The following is an 18,692-nucleotide window of genomic DNA, read 5'->3' on the forward strand; positions in this document are numbered from 1 at the left end:
GAATGGCGCCTGACTATGTCCCGAGCCAGAGATCACAGTACACTGCTCTCTGCACACACTGTGGCAGCATGGTCACCCTCAGCAGCACTGAGGTACTGAACACTGTGGCAGCATGGTCACCCTCAGCAGCACTGGTGCCGGAGACAGGTAAGTAGAGAAGCTTGGCACCACTGAACCAGCATGGGTCTAGTTTTAGAATAGATGCCGGAGAGAAGTTAGCATTTTCTGTCTCGTGTTCAGCCCTACTTATAGGGTACGGCAGTCGGGTAATTGTCTGTGGCTCAGGATGTTAGTATTGTAACCGGTTGGATTTGTGCTGCAAGCAAATATTGTTTGAAGAGACTCGACGACTTGTCAGGTTCTCTGATGATCCAAAGGTCAGGATCTTAATTTCTAGAAATAGATTGGTTTGTGTGTCGTGTATTATCATATTCACACAGATGCTGTGTGCACTGCCAGTAGCCCCAGGCTCATATCCTGCCTCAGCTTGATGTATCAAGGGAAACAGAGAACAGAGTTTAAACCAGAGAGAAATTTACTAAGCAACTTTTTTGTCATCTCTGCTCTATTTAACATTGATTGATTTTAGTTCTGGCCTGGATGATGTTTGGATATGAATTTATCTTTGGGTGAATGCTTTGCTTACTGGTGATGCAAGAGAAGTCGCTCATAATCTTGATCAGCAATGATGGGTTGAAACATTTTGCAATAGAGGGTTTGAGTGAATTCCTTCCTATTTTCTCTGTGCCTGATATGCTAAAGACATTAAAAGCAGTATAATAGTGTAGGACGCAGGTCTCTGGTTACAGTATAACTCACATAGCAGCTGCCGGGGTTGATGACTTTGAACGTGGGAGTGGGAGTGGGAGACTGAGACAGACGGTGACGTCATACTGTAGGTTGTAGGCAGACTGTGGGAACTAACTTGGAGATTCGTCACAGTTAGCACCATAGACCGTATATACTGTGGTTGACAGGGTTGCATCGTTGCATGGTTTTGATGGCTATTGTACTGTAGTTATTATTAGTCGTCTCTTTTCCTGTAACCTCTACAGATATCGCTAAACTTTATTTGTCTCAAATGTCATTTTTTGTGTTTTTATATTGCAACGTGTTGGTTGAGATGAAAACAAACAGACTGCTGTTTTACAATAGAGCACCAGCATGCATGAATGGGAACTGATCACAAACTGACTCTCATTATCACATTTCATACTTTATAATGACCCCTGTTTATCTTACCAAGGTACTGGTTGAAAATGTTATCCTTGTCTACTTTATAAATGTTTTATTTCTCTTCTTCTATCTCTTTTTTCAGGCCATGGAAATCACAAGGAGGATAGTCCTTTCCTCAGCAGTGCAGATGCTGACAGGAAGACTGATTTCTATGACAGGAACCTGGCCTTGTTTGAGGTCTGTCTTTAAAGTAACAGTCCAGTGTTTCCAGATTTCTAGGAAATATGACCTATAATTCATTACAATTTGAGTGAAATAGTTTTCCTTCCAAAAAACATGTAATTAAATATGTTAACTGCTTTTTTGGGTTTGAATGGTGGTGGGTGTTTGTTCTCCAAATTAAGATTTGGCCACAGATTTGAGCATCAGACGAGTCAATAACATTATTTGGGTGTGAGTTAACAGATGAGTCAATAACATTATTTGGGTGTGAGTTAACAGACAAGTCAATAACATTATTTGGGTGTGAGTTAACAGATGAGTCAATAACATTATTTGGGTGTGAGTTAACAGATAAGTCAATAACATTATATGGGTGTGAGTTAACAGATAAGTCAATAACATTATATGGGTGTGAGTTAACAGATAAGTCAATAACATTATTTGGGTGTGAGTTAACAGATAAGTCAATAACATTATATGGGTGTGAGTTAACAGATGAGTCAATAACATTATATGGGTGTGAGTTAACAGATAAGTCAATAACATTATTTGGGTGTGAGTTAACAGATGAGTCAATAACATTATATGGGTGTGAGTTAACAGATAAGTCAATAACATTATTTGGGTGTGAGTTAACAGATAAGTCAATAACATTATATGGGTGTGAGTTAACAGATAAGTCAATAACATTATTTGGGTGTGAGTTAACAGATAAGTCAATAACATTATTTGGGTGTGAGTTAACAGATGAGTCAATAACATTATATGGGTGTGAGTTAATTAACAGATGAGTCAATAACATTATATGGGTGTGAGTTAACAGATAAGTCAATAACATTATTTGGGTGTGAGTTAACAGATGAGTCAATAACATTATATGGGTGTGAGTTAATTAACAGATGAGTCAATAACATTATATGGGTGTGAGTTAACAGATAAGTCAATAACATTATATGGGTGTGAGTTAACAGATAAGTCAATAACATTATTTGGGTGTGAGTTAACAGATAAGTCAATAACATTATTTGGGTGTGAGTTAACAGATAAGTCAATAACATTATATGGGTGTGAGTTAACAGATAAGTCAATAACATTATTTGGGTGTGAGTTAACAGATGAGTCAATAACATTATATGGGTGTGAGTTAATTAACAGATGAGTCAATAACATTATATGGGTGTGAGTTAACAGATAAGTCAATAACATTATTTGGGTGTGAGTTAACAGATGAGTCAATAACATTATATGGGTGTGAGTTAATTAACAGATGAGTCAATAACATTATATGGGTGTGAGTTAACAGAATAAAGTGATATTGGTGAGTTAACAGATTCAATAACATTATATGGGTGTGAGTTAACAGATAAGTCAATAACATTATTTGGGTGTGAGTTAACAGATGAGTCAATAACATTATATGGGTGTGAGTTAATTAACAGATGAGTCAATAACATTATATGGGTGTGAGTTAACAGAATAAAGTGATATTTTCACTGGACAGTTATTTTAAGAGTGGCTCTCAGGGACACTGATACTAATACACAACATATTGATACTAATACACTGATACTAATACACAACATATTGATACGAATACACTGATACTAATACACAACATATTGATACTAATACACTGATACTAATACACTGATACTAATACACAACATATTGATACTAATACACTGATACTAATACACAACATATTGACACTAATACACTGATACTAATACACTGATACTAATTAATACACAACATATTAATACTAATACACTGATACTAATACACAACATATTGATACTAATACACTGATACTAATACACAACATATTGATACTAATACACTGATACTAATACACAACATATTAATACTAATACACTGATACTAATACACAACATATTGACACTAATACACTGATACTAATACACAACATATTGATACTAATACACTGATACTAATACACAACATATTGACACTAATACACTGATACTAATACACTGATACTAATACACAACATATTACCTTTAACCATCAGTATTTGCTCATCTCAACTGCCTAGATCACTCCATAGACCACCACTCCTCCTTCAACCTATACAAATTCAATTCCTTACACTGCACTATAACACCCTTTTACTGTAGGCTATTACACCCCAAAGACACATAGGGTACCCATCCACCTCTAACTATTCCCTGTTCTGCTGTTCCTGTCCTGCAGGAGGAGTTGGACATCCGTCCCAAGGTGTCGTCCCTCCTCAGCCGGCTGGTCAACTACACCAACATTACCCAGGGGGCCAGGGAGCACGAGGAGGCCGAGAACACAGAGATGTCACTCAGGAAGGCCCCAAAGGTCAGAAGTCACCAAAACGACCTCTCTCTTCTTTTGAGATTCAAACAGGCTTTAGTCTCTCTCTCTCTACCCCCCTGTCTCTGCACATGTTTGGATCTGAGCTTGCATGCGTGTGCTTTGGGTTGAGTTGGTGCCTGTTTGTTACAGGCTCTGCCCTGTAGGCCCCCTGGTGAGAGTTGATCAATATTTTACCCAATCATTCTGATCAATTAGCTATTTCCTGTGGGTCTATCTGTGCTACATACCATATTCAGAAACGCACACAAAAACATAGACACTGAAACACACTACTCACACAAATATGGAAAACTACAGCAGTACTATCATAGTTATCTTAACAACCAAATCACTCACATCTGTTTCCTGCCTTCGTGTCACTATTTATGTTTGGTTCCTTTTCTCTTCCTGATTGATATTAGATTAAGACTGTAATGATATAAATTAGAATTCTTATGAATTTTTCCTCTCCCTCGCTCTCTCCGTTCTCTTTCTTAATTTCTCTTTCTTTGTCCCTTTCATTATTGTAATCCATCTCTCTCTCTATGTTCTGTTTGTTCTCTCTCACTCTCTTTGTCTCACTTCATCTCTCTCTCTCTGCAGTCCCCCAACATGGGTACCCTGATGGGAGTCTACCTGCCCTGTCTACAGAACATCTTTGGTGTCATCCTGTTCCTTCGTCTAACGTGGATCGTGGGCACAGCCGGCATCGTCCAGTCATTCCTCATCGTCCTCATGTGCTGCTCATGTGTTAGTACACACACACACACACACACACACACACACACACACACACACACACACACACACACACACACACACACATTGTGAATGCACACACAGGCACACTCACACACACACACACACACATTGTCTGGCAATGTTAGAAGACCATTGACACGCTGTTCTTGTCCACTTGCCAAACCCCCTGTTAAAACTGGGTCACCAGCTAGTTAACATTACCAGGCTGAATAGGACCCACAGCATTTCAATCAGTTTACACACCCTGCTGTTTACTCCAAAGGACATGTAATATATTTCTGGTTTATGTCTCAACCTTTCCAATATGATTGATGAATTATGTTCAGTTGTCCAATGACAAGTTGCTAAGTGTGTTTATTATGTGGATAAAGAGCAGAGTGTATTGGTTGATGGGCACAACATAAAACATCCAGAACTCTCTCATAAAGACAGACTGGCCTTATTTGATGGTGTTCATATTCTCTCCTGTTTGACAGACAATGCTCACTGCCATATCCATGAGTGCCATAGCTACAAATGGTGTTGTCCCAGGTGAGGGTACAGTACAAGCTTTGAAGACTGAGAATCCAAACTTACATTTTACACTTAAAACACTTTAGTTGTAACAGTTACATAAACATGACAATAACAGGATAATATCATTTTTATGACATGACTAACAAATGATCACACCGTCAGTCTATTCTGACCAGTTTCATCCATGTTAACTCTGTTCTGCTCACTGTTGTAGCCGGAGGGGCGTACTTCATGATCTCTCGTTCCCTGGGTGCTGAGTTTGGGGGGGCTGTAGGAATCTGTTTCTACCTGGGAACAACCTTCGCTGCTGCCATGTACATACTGGGAGCTATAGAGATCTTCCTGGTGAGTTATCATCTGCTCCCAAATGGCACCCTATTCCTTATTTAGTGCACTACTTTTGATCAGGACCTATAATTGTGCAATATGTAGGGAATAGGGTGCAATTTGGGATGCAGCCAATATACCGCAGTAAAATAGGTCAATGTACTCAATCATATTGAGATGGAGTAACTTACATGTAAAAATGGGATCCAACAACATTAGCTGAACATACATTTGATCCACATAATGTTGCTGTTGTAGACTGTAGTATATGACTGAAATTCGTATATTCGGAGTACTCAAAATACATTTAAAGTGAAAGACTTCTGTTCTGCTCTTACTGTATAGTGAATTGTAGAAGGAGCTATTATAAGTGCATTATGAATGCATTACATTACATTTAAGTCATTTCACAGAAACTCTGTTGTCATTGTCCTCTCCCAGAAATACCTGGTTCCCCAGGCGGCCATCTTCCACGCCAGCGACCACCATGGGGGCGACAGTGCCATCCTCAACAACATGAGGGTGTACGGCACCATCTGTCTCAGCCTCATGGCCGTGGTGGTCTTTGTGGGGGTGAAATATGTCAACAAGCTGGCCTCTCTCTTCCTGGCCTGTGTCATCATCTCTATCGTCTCTATCTACGCCGGGGCCATTAAGTCTGTTTTCCAACCGCCCGACTTTTCGTAAGGCACTGGGGATTTTTTTAACTTCTTTGTCTAAACAGGAAATGGGAATAATGGTATAATTGATGTGGATTAGGATGTGTTAAGGATCAGTTTGTCCCTGACGGAAGCCAAAACACTTGCTGTTCCACTGGCTGGAATGGTCAATGGAGATAACAGTCTATTTCCATTGTTGAACTTTGTCCTAAAGATCTAGCTACTGTACGCATACTGTAAATGTTTTTCAGTGTAGCTATAATATAGCTAATATCTGATCTAAAGTAGAGTGAAAACACACATTATCATGACATGTTACCATCACTCTGTTGATAATCAGAACCAATAATATTCCTCTTTCTCCAGGATCTGTATGTTGGGTAACAGGACACTGGTGAGAGATCAGTTTGACGTGTGTAGTAAGACGGTTCTAGAGGGCAATGTGACTGTACCTAGTCAGCTGTGGAGGAACTTCTGTAGCTCTGGCAACATGAGTAGTCCTCAATGTGACGACTACTTCAACCAGAACAACGTTACAGAGATACAGGGAATACCAGGACTGGCCAGCGGCATCATCAGAGGTAAAGACCAAAGTCAGAGGATGGACCATAGTTGTAATGATATGGCTATTATCACACTCCTGGGTCTAGGATACAGATCCAAGATCAGCTTCACCCTCCCACAGTCCTAACCTTAACCATTAGTGGAGGGAAATGTATAACTGACCCACGATTTGCGTCTGGGGGCAACTTCACCCTATTACTATAGCCAATGGGGGCCAGCCAGCTAGGGGGCAGCAGAGCCACACATTTTTCTTACACATTTACTTAACCAGGTAGGCTAGTTGAGAACAAGTTCTCATTTACAACTGCGACCTGACCAAGATAAAGTAAAGCAGTGCGACACAAACAACAACACAGGGCTACACATGGAATAAACAAACATGCAGTCAATAATACAATAGAAAAGGTCTATATACAGTGTGTGCAAATGAGGTAGGATAGGGGAGGTAAGGCAATAAATAGGCCATAGTGGCAAAATAATTACAATATAGCAATTAAACACTGGAGTGATAGATGTGCAGAATATGAGTGTGCAAGTAGAGATACTGGGGTGCAATGGATGAAAATAAATAACAGTATGGGGGATGAGGTAGTTGGATCGGCTATTTACAGATGAGCTATGTACAGGTGCAGTGATCTGTGAGCTGCTCTGACAGCTGGTGCTTAAAGTTAGTGAGGGATATATGGGTCTCCAGCTTCAGTGATTTTTGCAGTTCGTTCCAGTCATTGGCAGCAGAGAACTGGAAGGAAAGGCGGCCAAAGGAGGAATTGGCTTAGGGGGTGACCAGTGAGATATCAATTCACATATGGTGTCCAGGACACAGCTGGGGCCAGAAGGTGCTCTATAGCAAGAGGCAACGGTGAGAGACTTGTTTCTGGAAAGGTGGATTTCTAAAAGTAGAAGCTCAAATTGTTTGGGCACAGACCTGGATAGTAGGACAGAACTCTGCAGGCTAACTCCGCCCCCTTTGGCAGTTCTATCTTGTCGGAAAATGTTATAGTTAGGGATGGAAATTTCAGGTTTTTTGTGGCCTTCCTAAGCCAGGATTCAGACACGGCTAGGACATCCGGGTTGGCAGAGTGTGCTAAAGCAGTGAATAAAACAAAAACTTAGGGAGGAGGCTTCTAATGTTAACATGCATGAAACCAAGGCTTTTACAGTTACAGAAGTCAACAAATGAGAGCGCCTGGGGAATGGGAGTGGAGCTGGGCACTGCAGGGCCTGGGTTAACCTCTACATCACCAGAGGAACAGAGGAGGAGTAGGATAATGGTACAGCTAAAGGCTATAAGAACTGGTCGTCTAGTATGTTCGGAACAGGGAGTAAAAGAAGAAGGTTTCTGGGCACGGTAGAATAGATTCAAGGCATAATGTACAGACAAAGGTATGGTAGGATGTGAATACATTGGAGGTAAACCTATGCATTGAGTGACGATGAGAGAGATATTGTCTCTAGAAACATCATTTAAATCAGGTGAGGTCACTGCATGTGTGGGAGGTGGAACTAAAGGGTTAGTTAAGGCGTATTGAACAGGGCTAGAGGCTACAATGAAATATGTCAATAATTACTAACCAAAACAGCAATGGCCAAGGCATATTGACATTAGGGAGAGGCATGCATAGCCGCGTGATCATTGGGTCAGTGAGTAGCTGGGCGGGCTGGAGATACGGCGATTCAGACAGCTAGCGGGCCGGGGCTAGCAGAAGGGCCTTAGAGGGATGTTGCGACGGAAGAAGTCAGTTGTAGCCCCTTCGTACGGTTACGTCGGCAGATCAGTCGTGATGGTTCAGCAGGGCTCCGTGTAGTAGAAGGGTCCAGGCCAATTGGCAAAATAGGTATAGTAGCCAACAAAAAAAATTGGCTGATGGACTTCTTCAGCTAACAGTCCGGTGTGCTCTAGACAGCTAGCGGGCCGCGGCTAGCAGGCTAGCAGATGGGCATACAGGGGACGTCGCGACGGGGGAGCCAGTTGAAAAACTCCCTCGGGGAATTACGATGGTAGTTCAGTTGTGGATCGGCAGGGCTCCGTATCGGCAATTAAAAGGGGTCCAGGCCAATTGGCAAAATAGGTATTGTAGCCAAAGGAGTGGCTGATGGACCTCTTCAGCTAGCCGGGAGATGGGCCTAACATAGGCCATCTCCAGGCTAATTGGTGCTTGCTTCAGAACAGCTAGCTAGCTGCGATGATCCAGGTGAACAGGTTCAGAGCTTGCAGTAGGAATCCGGGGATATGGAGAATAAGAAGTCTGATACACTCTGGGTTGAATCGCGTTGTGCAGACTGGCAGGAGTTGTCCGGGCTAAAGGTTAGCTGGTGACCGCTAGCAGTGGCTAACTGACTACTAGCTAGTAGCTAGTTAGCTAGCTAGCTTCTGTTGGGGTTCCGGTTCTGAAGTAAAGAAAATGGCAGATCCATACCACATTGGGTGAGATGGGTTGCAGGAGAGTATGTTGAAGTTGGACTTAAGAAAAATATTTAAAAAATACGCGAAGAAAAAAAGATATATACCTGGGACACGACAAGACGAAGACAAAAGACGCCAGACTGCTACGCCATTTTACAATAGTGATGACATGTAATTACAGTAAAACATAGCTAAATCACTACAAACATGTTGTACAAAGTCTATCTAAAAAGTGAATTGATATACTTTGTAAAACATTTTCTGTTATTATAACAATAATTTGTGATGTTGTAGAGCTTTGGTGGGTGTTGCCTTGCCATTAGGTGGATGCAATTACGTTGCTTACTTTGTGGATAGGATGCTAGCATTTCTATAAACTTGGTTCCTGATGTATGTTTTAGATAACATGTGGGGAGACTACATGGAGAAGGGTCAGATCTTGGAGAAGGCAGGTCTGCCCTCAGTAGACGTCCACGGGGCTGTGGAGAGCGTCAGCCTGTATGTATCAGCTGACATCGCTACCTCCTTCACCCTCCTGGTGGGAATCTTCTTTCCCTCCGCCACAGGTAAGACCTGGCAACCCAGATCCATAACTGGCAACCCAGACCATGAACTGGCAACACCAGACCAATAAACCAGCTGGCAACCCAGAGACATTTTTGTTCACTGATTGGTCAACATTCTGAGAGTTGTCAGTAACTGAGTTGTCAGTGTCCTTCATGACCCTGTACTGTAGGTATCATGGCAGGCTCCAACAGATCAGGAGATCTGAAAGATGCTCAGAAGTCCATCCCTATTGGAACCATCTTGGCTATAACCACTACTACCCTTGTCTGTATCCTTTCATGGAGTCAATAGTCAAATCAAATCAACATGTATTTGTCACGTGCACAGGATACAGCAGGTGTAAACGGTACAGGAAATGCCTACTTGCAAGAGCTTCCTCATCCATATCAATAGGCAGTGTTCTCCACAAGTTGTTCAATGTCTAGATGCATCTGTCTTCCATACTGCATGCGTTTCTGTGTGTTCCTTAACATCCTGTCGTCAGATTTCAGCTCTGTGGTTCTGTTTGGGGCCTGTATTGAAGGAGCGGTTCTAAGGGACAAGTAAGTGAACTTGTCTGTAGCATTAGGCCACATCTTTGACATCACAAGATATATTCAGGTCCAGACAATAGCCTGTCTGCTTCTCAACAACATACAGTACAAGCTTGTAATTATATTTGTTGGTATGGCAAAGCACTTCAGATGCTGTGTTTGTTGGTATTGATAATGGCTCCGCTAACAGGTCCATGTCCTCTCCTGTCCTGTAGGTTTGGGGATGCAGTCAGTAAGAACCTGGTTGTGGGGACTCTGTCCTGGCCCTCCCCCTGGGTCATCGTGATTGGCTCCTTCTTCTCCACCGTGGGGGCGGGACTTCAGTCCCTGACTGGCGCCCCTCGTCTCCTACAGGCCATCGCCAAGGACAACATCATCCCCTTCCTCAGGGTAGGACCAGCCACCTTGGCAGGTAGCCTAGCGGTTAAGAGCATCGGGTCAGTGACTGAAAGGTTGCTGGTTCAAATCCTAGAGCCGACTAGGTAAAATAATATGCCCATGTGCTCTTGAGCAAGACACTTACTTAATTGCTCCTGTAAGTTGCTCTGGATAAGAGTGTCTGCTCAAATGTTTTAAAAAATCAATCATACACTGGCTATCAGTGCCTTTCCTTATGGCGTTGTGGGTGGAGCTGTATTGTACATACACACAGTGTAATTTCTATACAATGCAAAGCATCTAGTGGCCTGAAAAACAGCCATAATTCAAGGTTTCTCTAGCTGCCACCACTGTTTGTACACATTGCTTAATACAAATCAAATCAAATCAAATGTATTTATAAAGCCCTTCGTACATCAGCTGATATCTCAAAGTGCTGTACAGAAACCCAGCCTAAAACCCCAAACAGCAAGCAATGCAGGTGTAGAAGCACGGTGGCTAGGAAAAACTCCCTAGAAAGGCCAAAACCTTGGAAGAAACCTAGAGAGGAACCAGGCTATGAGGGGTGGCCAGTCCTCTTCTGGCTGTGCCGGGTGGAGATTATAACAGAACATGGCCAAGATGTTCAAATGTTCATAAATGACCAGCATGGTCGAATAATAATAAGGCAGAACAGTTGAAACTGGAGCAGCAGCACGGCCAAGTGGACTGGGGACAGCAAGGAGTCATCATGTCAGGTAGTCCTGAGGCATGGTCCTAGGGCTCAGGCCCTCCGAGAGAGAGAAAGAGAGAAAGAGAGAATTAGAGAGAGCACACTTAAATTCACACAGGACACCGAATAGGACAGTACTCCAGATATAACAAACTGACCCTAGCCCCCCGACACATAAACTACTGCAGCATAAATACTGGAGGCTGAAACAGGAGGGGTCAGGAGACACTGTGGCCCCATCCGAGGACACCCCCGGACAGGGCCAAACAGGAAGGATATAACCCCACCCACTTTGCCAAAGCACAGCCCCCACACCACTAGAGGGATATCTTCAACCACCAACTTACCATCCTGAGACAAGGCTGAGTAAAGCCCACAAAGATCTCCGCCACGACACAAACCAGGGGGGGGCGTCAACCCAGACAGGATGACCACATCAGTGAATCAACCCACTCAGGTGACGCACCCCCTCCAGGGACGGTATGAGAGAGCCCCAGTAAGCCAGTGACTCAGCCCCTGTAATAGGGTTAGAGGCAGAGAATCCCAGTGGAAAGAGGGGAACCGGCCAGGCAGAGACAGCAAGTGCGGTTCGTTGCTGCAGAGCCTTTCCGTTCACCTTCCCACTCCTGGGCCAGACTACACTCAATCATATGACCCACTGAAGAGATGAGTCTTTAGTAAGGACTTAAAGGTTGAGACCGAGTTTGCATCTCTGACATGGGTAGGCAGACCGTTCCATAAAAATGGAGCTCTATAGGAGAAAGCCCTGCCTCCAGCTGTTTGCTTAGAAATTCTAGGGACAATTAGGAGGCCTGCGTCTTGTGACCGTAGCGTACATGTAGGTATGTACGGCAGGACCAAATCAGAGAGATAGGTAGGAGCAAGCCCATGTAATGCTTTGTAGGTTAGCAGTAAAACCTTGAAATCAGCCCTTGCTTTGACAGGAAGCCAGTGTAGGGAGGCTAGCACTGGAGTAATATGATCAAATTTGTTGGTTCTAGTCAGGATTCTAGCAGCCGTATTTAGCACTAACTGAAGTTTATTGCTCGGCTCTATGCCCATGTATGCTCACAGTGGCCCTACTATTATTTACATTATGATACACAACTAAAAACTACAGTGAACAAGAGAATAGAGTTATGGTTGTCTTTCCTTACTCATTTGAATGAAGCTGAACATATGAGTTAATTTGCATTCCCACATGTAAAGTATTGTTGGTAGAAGAGGATTAGCTATATAAAAGGACATTATGTAACCCTGTTCTAGGATCAGCTTAAGCGACCATGAAAATTCTGGTAAAAAAATGATTAAATTAAACTGGCCTAGGACCAGTACTTAGAGGCCCAATGCACCAGTTTTTCAATCAATAACAAATTATTTCTCGGTAACAATTAAGTACCTTACAATAATATTTTTCCATTAAAAGCAACAAAAATTGATTTTTTTAGCAAAAACATTTTTCTCAAGCAAGAATTTAGCCAGGACTGTCTGGGAGTGGTCCAAGTGGGGAGGGGGAAACTGAAAACTAGCTGTTATTGACAGAGAGGTTGGAACTCTATTTGTTATTGGTCTATTAAAGTTGCACGATGCAGAAATCGCTCCGCCATTTCCTGGTTGCAAAAATTCAAATAGTTCACCTAATTTCAGTTTATGTGATTAAACAAGCAGATGTATAGTGTAGAGAATCATTGTACCACCGTTGTGGAATATATTTTCCATAACCAAACATATTGTATTTTCAGCTTTTTGAAGCTGGTGTACAAAACTGAAAGTAGAAGACGCAAAAACAAAACTTAAGAACTGGAAGAATAGAAATAATGCACATAGAACACATTTACCACTTGTTAGATTTGCTTTCAATGTGAATGACGGATCTATAGCTCACATTTCTATGTGAATTCAGTCAGGTCGCCCAAAAGGTTACATATTACAACTTTAACCAATTTGCTGCCTGGTGATGTCACCAGTCAAGCCGAAACTCCCGCCCATGCAAACCTGCTGATTAGGAGGTCCTGTGTAGATTGTATTTTCAATCAGTAACTATCAGGAAATAACACTGATCAAATGTTTTCACATACCACCTTTACAGTGTTAGTTTCATCAGCTGTTGTACAATCTGATATGAAACACAAGGAAAATCAGAATTTTGACTGCACTGGGCCTTTAAGGCCACTCAATCCATAAATGATCGGTCCCCTTGGCTACAATACAACAATCAACCAGAAACAAAACAAATAAAAAATTTAAAAACATCACAGGAAAAAAAAAATGTATGTCTAAAGTGTATATTTTTTTTATTTTCTGGTGCAGGTGTTTGGTCATGGCAAGGCCAATGGGGAGCCAACCTGGGCACTGTTACTGACAGGGCTCATTGCTGAGCTGGGCATCCTCATAGCCTCTCTGGACATGGTGGCCCCCATCCTCTCCATGTGAGTCACACACACACACGAAACAGACTAAACACACACATCAAACACGATTATTTAAAAGCAGGCAAATAGGGATTATTTCAAATCATATAATGGTCTGTTGGGTGAACTTGCTGAACCCGGGGCCCCCCGAGTGGCGCAGAAGTCTAAGGCCAATAGAGATTCTAGGTCGCAGCCGGCTGTGACTGGGAGACCCATGGGGCGGCACACAATTGGCCCAGCATTGTCCAGTTTAGGGGAGAGTTTGGCCGGCAGGGATGTCCTTGTCCCATTGCGCACTAGCGACTGCTGTGGCGGGCCGGACGCAGTGCACGCTGACACGGTCGCCAGGTGTACAGTGTTTCCTTCGACACATTAGTCCAGGTCAAGTGGGCATCATGTCAAGAAGCAGTGTGGCTCGGTTGAGTTGTGTTTCGGGGGGCGCACGGCTCTCGACCTTCGCCTCTCCCGAGTCCGCACGGGAGTTGCAGCGATGAGACATTGTGGAGAAAAAGGGGTAAAATTTTTTTTAAAGAATCATAATAATTGCTGAACTTACTCCCATCAGCCAAAGTCATGAAGTTTACATGGGAGAAAACAGACTCTTAATGACTCTACTTCCCTTCTCAAACACTGTTAATAAACCATAAACACCTCACAGATGTTTAAAAAACATTATGGTCCTCCGAGGAGTAGTTTGGGCGGCAGGTAGACTAGAGGGGCCAGTAACTGAAAGGCTGCTGGTTCAAATCCCTGAGCTGACTAGGAAAATTATCTGTTGATGTGCCCCTGGGCAAGGCACCTAACCCTAATTGCTCCTGTAAGTCACTCTGGATAAGAGTGTCTACTAAAATATACTTTAATCAAATCACTTGCATTTTAACAACCACTTCACAAGTGAAACACCTCATTCCAGCCAGGTACTCTGTACACAATCAGCACAAGTGGCTTGGTGCAAGTGCAGTGGTTCACAAACTGTGGGTCCAGTTATTTTGTATATATATATTTATATGTGGCCATAATATATATATTGTGGCAAACCTCTTCAAAGTTAGGAGCGTTTGTCGCAAATTAAGTGTGAAACTTTCACCAAAATCACCCCAGAATGAGAGTTATTTCGAAAAGGACAGAACCTGTGTGTTTGTTTCTCCGTCCTGGTCCACCCAGGCCGCAGGCAAGGTCAAGGAAAGCAGGGTTTGGTACACGAATCGGTTTCTCGGTAGGTCCAGGTCCAAACGCCAACAGGTAAGTCCAAAATAGTCCAGCTCATACACGGTAAATCCAGCCGGCCCCATTCTGATTCTTTCCTCACAGCCCCACGCTGCTCTCTTCCCCCTCCAAATGTTAGGATAGTCTTACCCTGTCCGCTGGTTTGCCCAGGCCTGGGGAATGGGGATCTTTCCTCCTGTGCGATCTTTCCTCCTGTGCCTGCTCAGCTGTTCCTGCCGTACAATACCGTTCAACCAGGCCCACGAGATGGTCGGCAGAAAGTACCTTGTTCTGGCCATCCCATCGTCGAACCCCTTGGGGTAGACCTAGCTGAAACTAGTCGAGTACAATGGTCTCTACGATCTCGGCGGATTAACGGGTCTCCGGTCGCAACCATATCTGTGCCTGGTGAGTTGTCGAACATCTGTGTTCGGGGGGGTTGTCCAGGTCGGCGTCCCCTGCCAGGCATGGTGCCAGAAGCCCTGCCCGCATTCTCCACCACGTTTGGCAAACCTCTTCAAGGTTAGGAGCGTTTGTCACAAATTAAGTGGGAAACTGTCACCAAAATCACCCCAGAATGAGAGTTATTTCGAAAAGGACAGAAACTGTGTGTTTGTTTCTCCGTCCTGGTCCACCCAGGCCGCAGGCAAGGTCAAGGAAAGCAGGGTTTGGTACACAAATCGGGTTCTCGGTAGGTCCAGGTCCAAACGCCAACAGGTAAGTCCAAAACAGTTCAGCTCATACACGGTAAATCCAGCCGATATATTGTTTCTGTCTCTATGGTTCACAGATCCTTCCAGCCCTCTCTCTCTCTTCCTGGTTTGTCTTGACCCTTTATCTGTGGGTCGGCCCCACCTTCTGAGGGTTTCCTTTTGCTTCTGGGAAGACCATTTTGTGATCTGTAGTTCTGATTGGGGTGGTCATTTTAGTGATCGGGCAGAGCCCCTTTTATTAGTTCTGCTCTCACATATCTGCCATTTATCACTCGACCCCCTTCTTTGCCACTATATATATTAAGGAACTCAGTCCGGCTTTTAACTTACTGTTGAAAGTAAGAGAGCTTCTGGTCAGCGGGGTGGTGGCACCGGGATCCTCATCTCTCCCAAGTGGTCATTCTCTCTTTCTCCCCTTACCCATCTGTCTATCGCATCCTTTGAATTCCATGCTGTCACAGTTACCAGCCCTTTCAAGCTTAACATCCTTATCATTTATCGCCCTCCAGGTTCCCTCGGAGAGTTCATCAATGAGCTTGATGCCTTGATAAGCTCCTTTCCTGAGGACGGCTCACCTCTCACAGTTCTGGGCGACTTTAACCTCCCCACGTCTACCTTTGACTCATTCCTCTCTGCCTCCTTCTTTCCACTCCTCTCCTCTTTTGACCTCACCCTCTCACCTTCCCCCTACTCACAAGGCAGGAAATACGCTCGACCTCATCTTTACTAGATGCTGTTCTTCCACTAACCTCATTGCAACTCCCCTCCAAGTCTCCGACCACTACCTTGTATCCTTTTCCCTCTCGCTCTCATCCAACACCTCCCACACTGCCCCTACTCGGATGGTATCGCGCCGTCCCAACCTTCGCTCTCTCTCCCCCGCTACTCTCTCCTCTTCCATCCTATCATCTCTTCCCTCTGCTCAAACCTTCTCCAACCTATCTCCTGATTCTGCCTCCTCAACCCTCCTCTCCTCCCTTTCTGCATCCTTTGACTCTCTATGTCCCCTATCCTCCAGGCCGGCTCGGTCCTCCCCTCCCGCTCTGTGGCTCGACGACTCATTGCGAGCTCACAGAACAGGGCTCCGGGCAGCCGAGCGGAAATGGAGGAAAACTCGCCTCCCTGCGGACCTGACATCCTTTCACTCCCTCCTCTCTACATTTTCCTCTTCTCTCTCTGCTGCTAAAGCCACTTTCTACCACTCTAAATTCCAAGCATCTGCCTCTAACCCTAGGAAGCTCTTTGCAACCTTCTCCTCCCTCCTGAATCCTCCCCCCCTCCTCCCTCTCTGCAGATGACTTCGTCAACCATTTTGAAAAGAAGGTCGACGACATCCGATCCTCGTTTGCTAAGTCAAACGACACCGCTGGTTCTGCTCACACTGCCCTACCCTGTGCTCTGACCTCTTTCTCCCCTCTCTCTCCAGATGAAATCTCGCGTCTTGTGATGGCCGGCCGCCCAACAACCTGCCCGCTTGACCCTATCCCCTCCTCTCTTCTCCAGACCATTTCCGGTGACCTTCTCCCTTACCTCACCTCGCTCATCAACTCATCCCTGACCGCTGGCTACGTCCCTTCCGTCTTCAAGAGAGCGAGAGTTGCACCCCTTCTGAAAAAACCTACACTCGATCCCTCCGATGTCAACAACTACAGACCAGTATCCCTTCTTTCTTTTCTCTCCAAAACTCTTGAACGTGCCGTCCTTGGCCAGCTCTCCCGCTATCTCTCTCAGAATGACCTTCTTGATCCAAATCAGTCAGGTTTCAAGACTAGTCATTCAACTGAGACTGCTCTTCTCTGTATCACGGAGGCGCTCCGCACTGCTAAAGCTAACTCTCTCTCCTCTGCTCTCATCCTTCTAGACCTATCGGCTGCCTTCGATACTGTGAACCATCAGATCCTCCTCTCCACCCTCTCCGAGTTGGGCATCTCCGGCGCGGCCCATGCTTGGATTGCGTCCTACCTGACAGGTCGCTCCTACCAGGTGGCGTGGCGAGAATCTGTCTCCTCACCACGCGCTCTCACCACTGGTGTCCCCCAGGGCTCTGTTCTAGGCCCTCTCCTATTCTCGCTATACAACAAGTCACTTGGCTCGGTCATAACCTCACATGGTCTCTCCTATCATTGCTATGCAGACGACACACAATTAATCTTCTCCTTTCCCCCCTCTGATGACCAGGTGGCGAATCGCATCTCTGCATGTCTGGCAGACATATCAGTGTGGATGACGGATCACCACCTCAAGCTGAACCTCGGCAAGACGGAGCTGCTCTTCCTCCCGGGGAAGGACTGCCCGTTCCATGATCTCGCCATCACGGTTGACAACTCCATCGTGTCCTCCTCCCAGAGCGCTAAGAACCTTGGCGTGATCCTGGACAACACCCTGTCGTTCTCAACTAACATCAAGGCGGTGGCCCGTTCCTGTAGGTTCATGCTCTACAACATCCGCAGAGTACGACCCTGCCTCACACAGGAAGCGGCGCAGGTCCTAATCCAGGCACTTGTCATCTCCCGTCTGGATTACTGCAACTCGCTGTTGGCTGGGCTCCCTGCCTGTGCCATTAAACCCCTACAACTCATCCAGAACGCCGCAGCCCGTCTGGTGTTCAACCTTCCCAAGTTCTCTCACATCACCCCGCTCCTCCGCTCTCTCCACTGGCTTCCAGTTGAAGCTCGCATCCGCTACAAGACCATGGTGCTTGCCTACGGAGCTGTGAGGGGAACGGCACCTCAGTACCTCCAGGCTCTGATCAGGCCCTACACCCTAACAAGGGCACTGCGTTCATCCACCTCTGGCCTGCTCGCCTCCCTACCACTGAGGAAGTACAGTTCCCGCTCAGCCCAGTCAAAACTGTTCGCTGCTCTGGCCCCCCAATGGTGGAACAAACTCCCTCACGACGCCAGGACAGCGGAGTCAATCACCACCTTCCGGAGACACCTGAAACCCCACCTCTTTAAGGAATACCTAGGATAGGATAAAGTAATCCTTCTCACCCCCCTTAAAAGACTTAGATGCACTATTGTAAAGTGGCTGTTCCACTGGATGTCATAAGGTGAAAGCACCAATTTGTAAGTCGCTCTGGATAAGAGCGTCTGCTAAATGACTTAAATGTAATGTAAATGTAAAGTTATAATAGTAGACTGCACAAGGTAAAATTTTGAAATTGGGTAGTGCATCATCAGTATTCCTCTTGTCATGT

General features: G+C 44.8%; 1 protein-coding gene across 1 annotated transcript in view; it reads left to right on the forward strand.

Moving 5' to 3' along the window:
• The window catches only part of LOC115113775 (solute carrier family 12 member 4-like), a 49,717-nt gene that overhangs the window by 12,316 nt on the left and 18,709 nt on the right, over window positions 1-18,692 (forward strand). The window contains exons 2-13 of the mRNA XM_065013197.1: window positions 1,319-1,413; window positions 3,613-3,744; window positions 4,345-4,491; window positions 4,980-5,034; window positions 5,234-5,364; window positions 5,788-6,029; window positions 6,372-6,586; window positions 9,375-9,539; window positions 9,710-9,808; window positions 10,025-10,082; window positions 10,289-10,463; window positions 13,474-13,592. Coding sequence (XP_064869269.1) covers window positions 1,319-1,413; window positions 3,613-3,744; window positions 4,345-4,491; window positions 4,980-5,034; window positions 5,234-5,364; window positions 5,788-6,029; window positions 6,372-6,586; window positions 9,375-9,539; window positions 9,710-9,808; window positions 10,025-10,082; window positions 10,289-10,463; window positions 13,474-13,592 — 1,633 coding nt within the window. The remainder of the gene's footprint in view (window positions 1-1,318; window positions 1,414-3,612; window positions 3,745-4,344; window positions 4,492-4,979; window positions 5,035-5,233; window positions 5,365-5,787; window positions 6,030-6,371; window positions 6,587-9,374; window positions 9,540-9,709; window positions 9,809-10,024; window positions 10,083-10,288; window positions 10,464-13,473; window positions 13,593-18,692) is intronic.

Source organism: Oncorhynchus nerka, linkage group LG28 (genome assembly GCF_034236695.1).
Source record: "Oncorhynchus nerka isolate Pitt River linkage group LG28, Oner_Uvic_2.0, whole genome shotgun sequence".
In the NCBI taxonomy this organism is placed as follows: Eukaryota; Metazoa; Chordata; class Actinopteri; order Salmoniformes; family Salmonidae; genus Oncorhynchus; species Oncorhynchus nerka.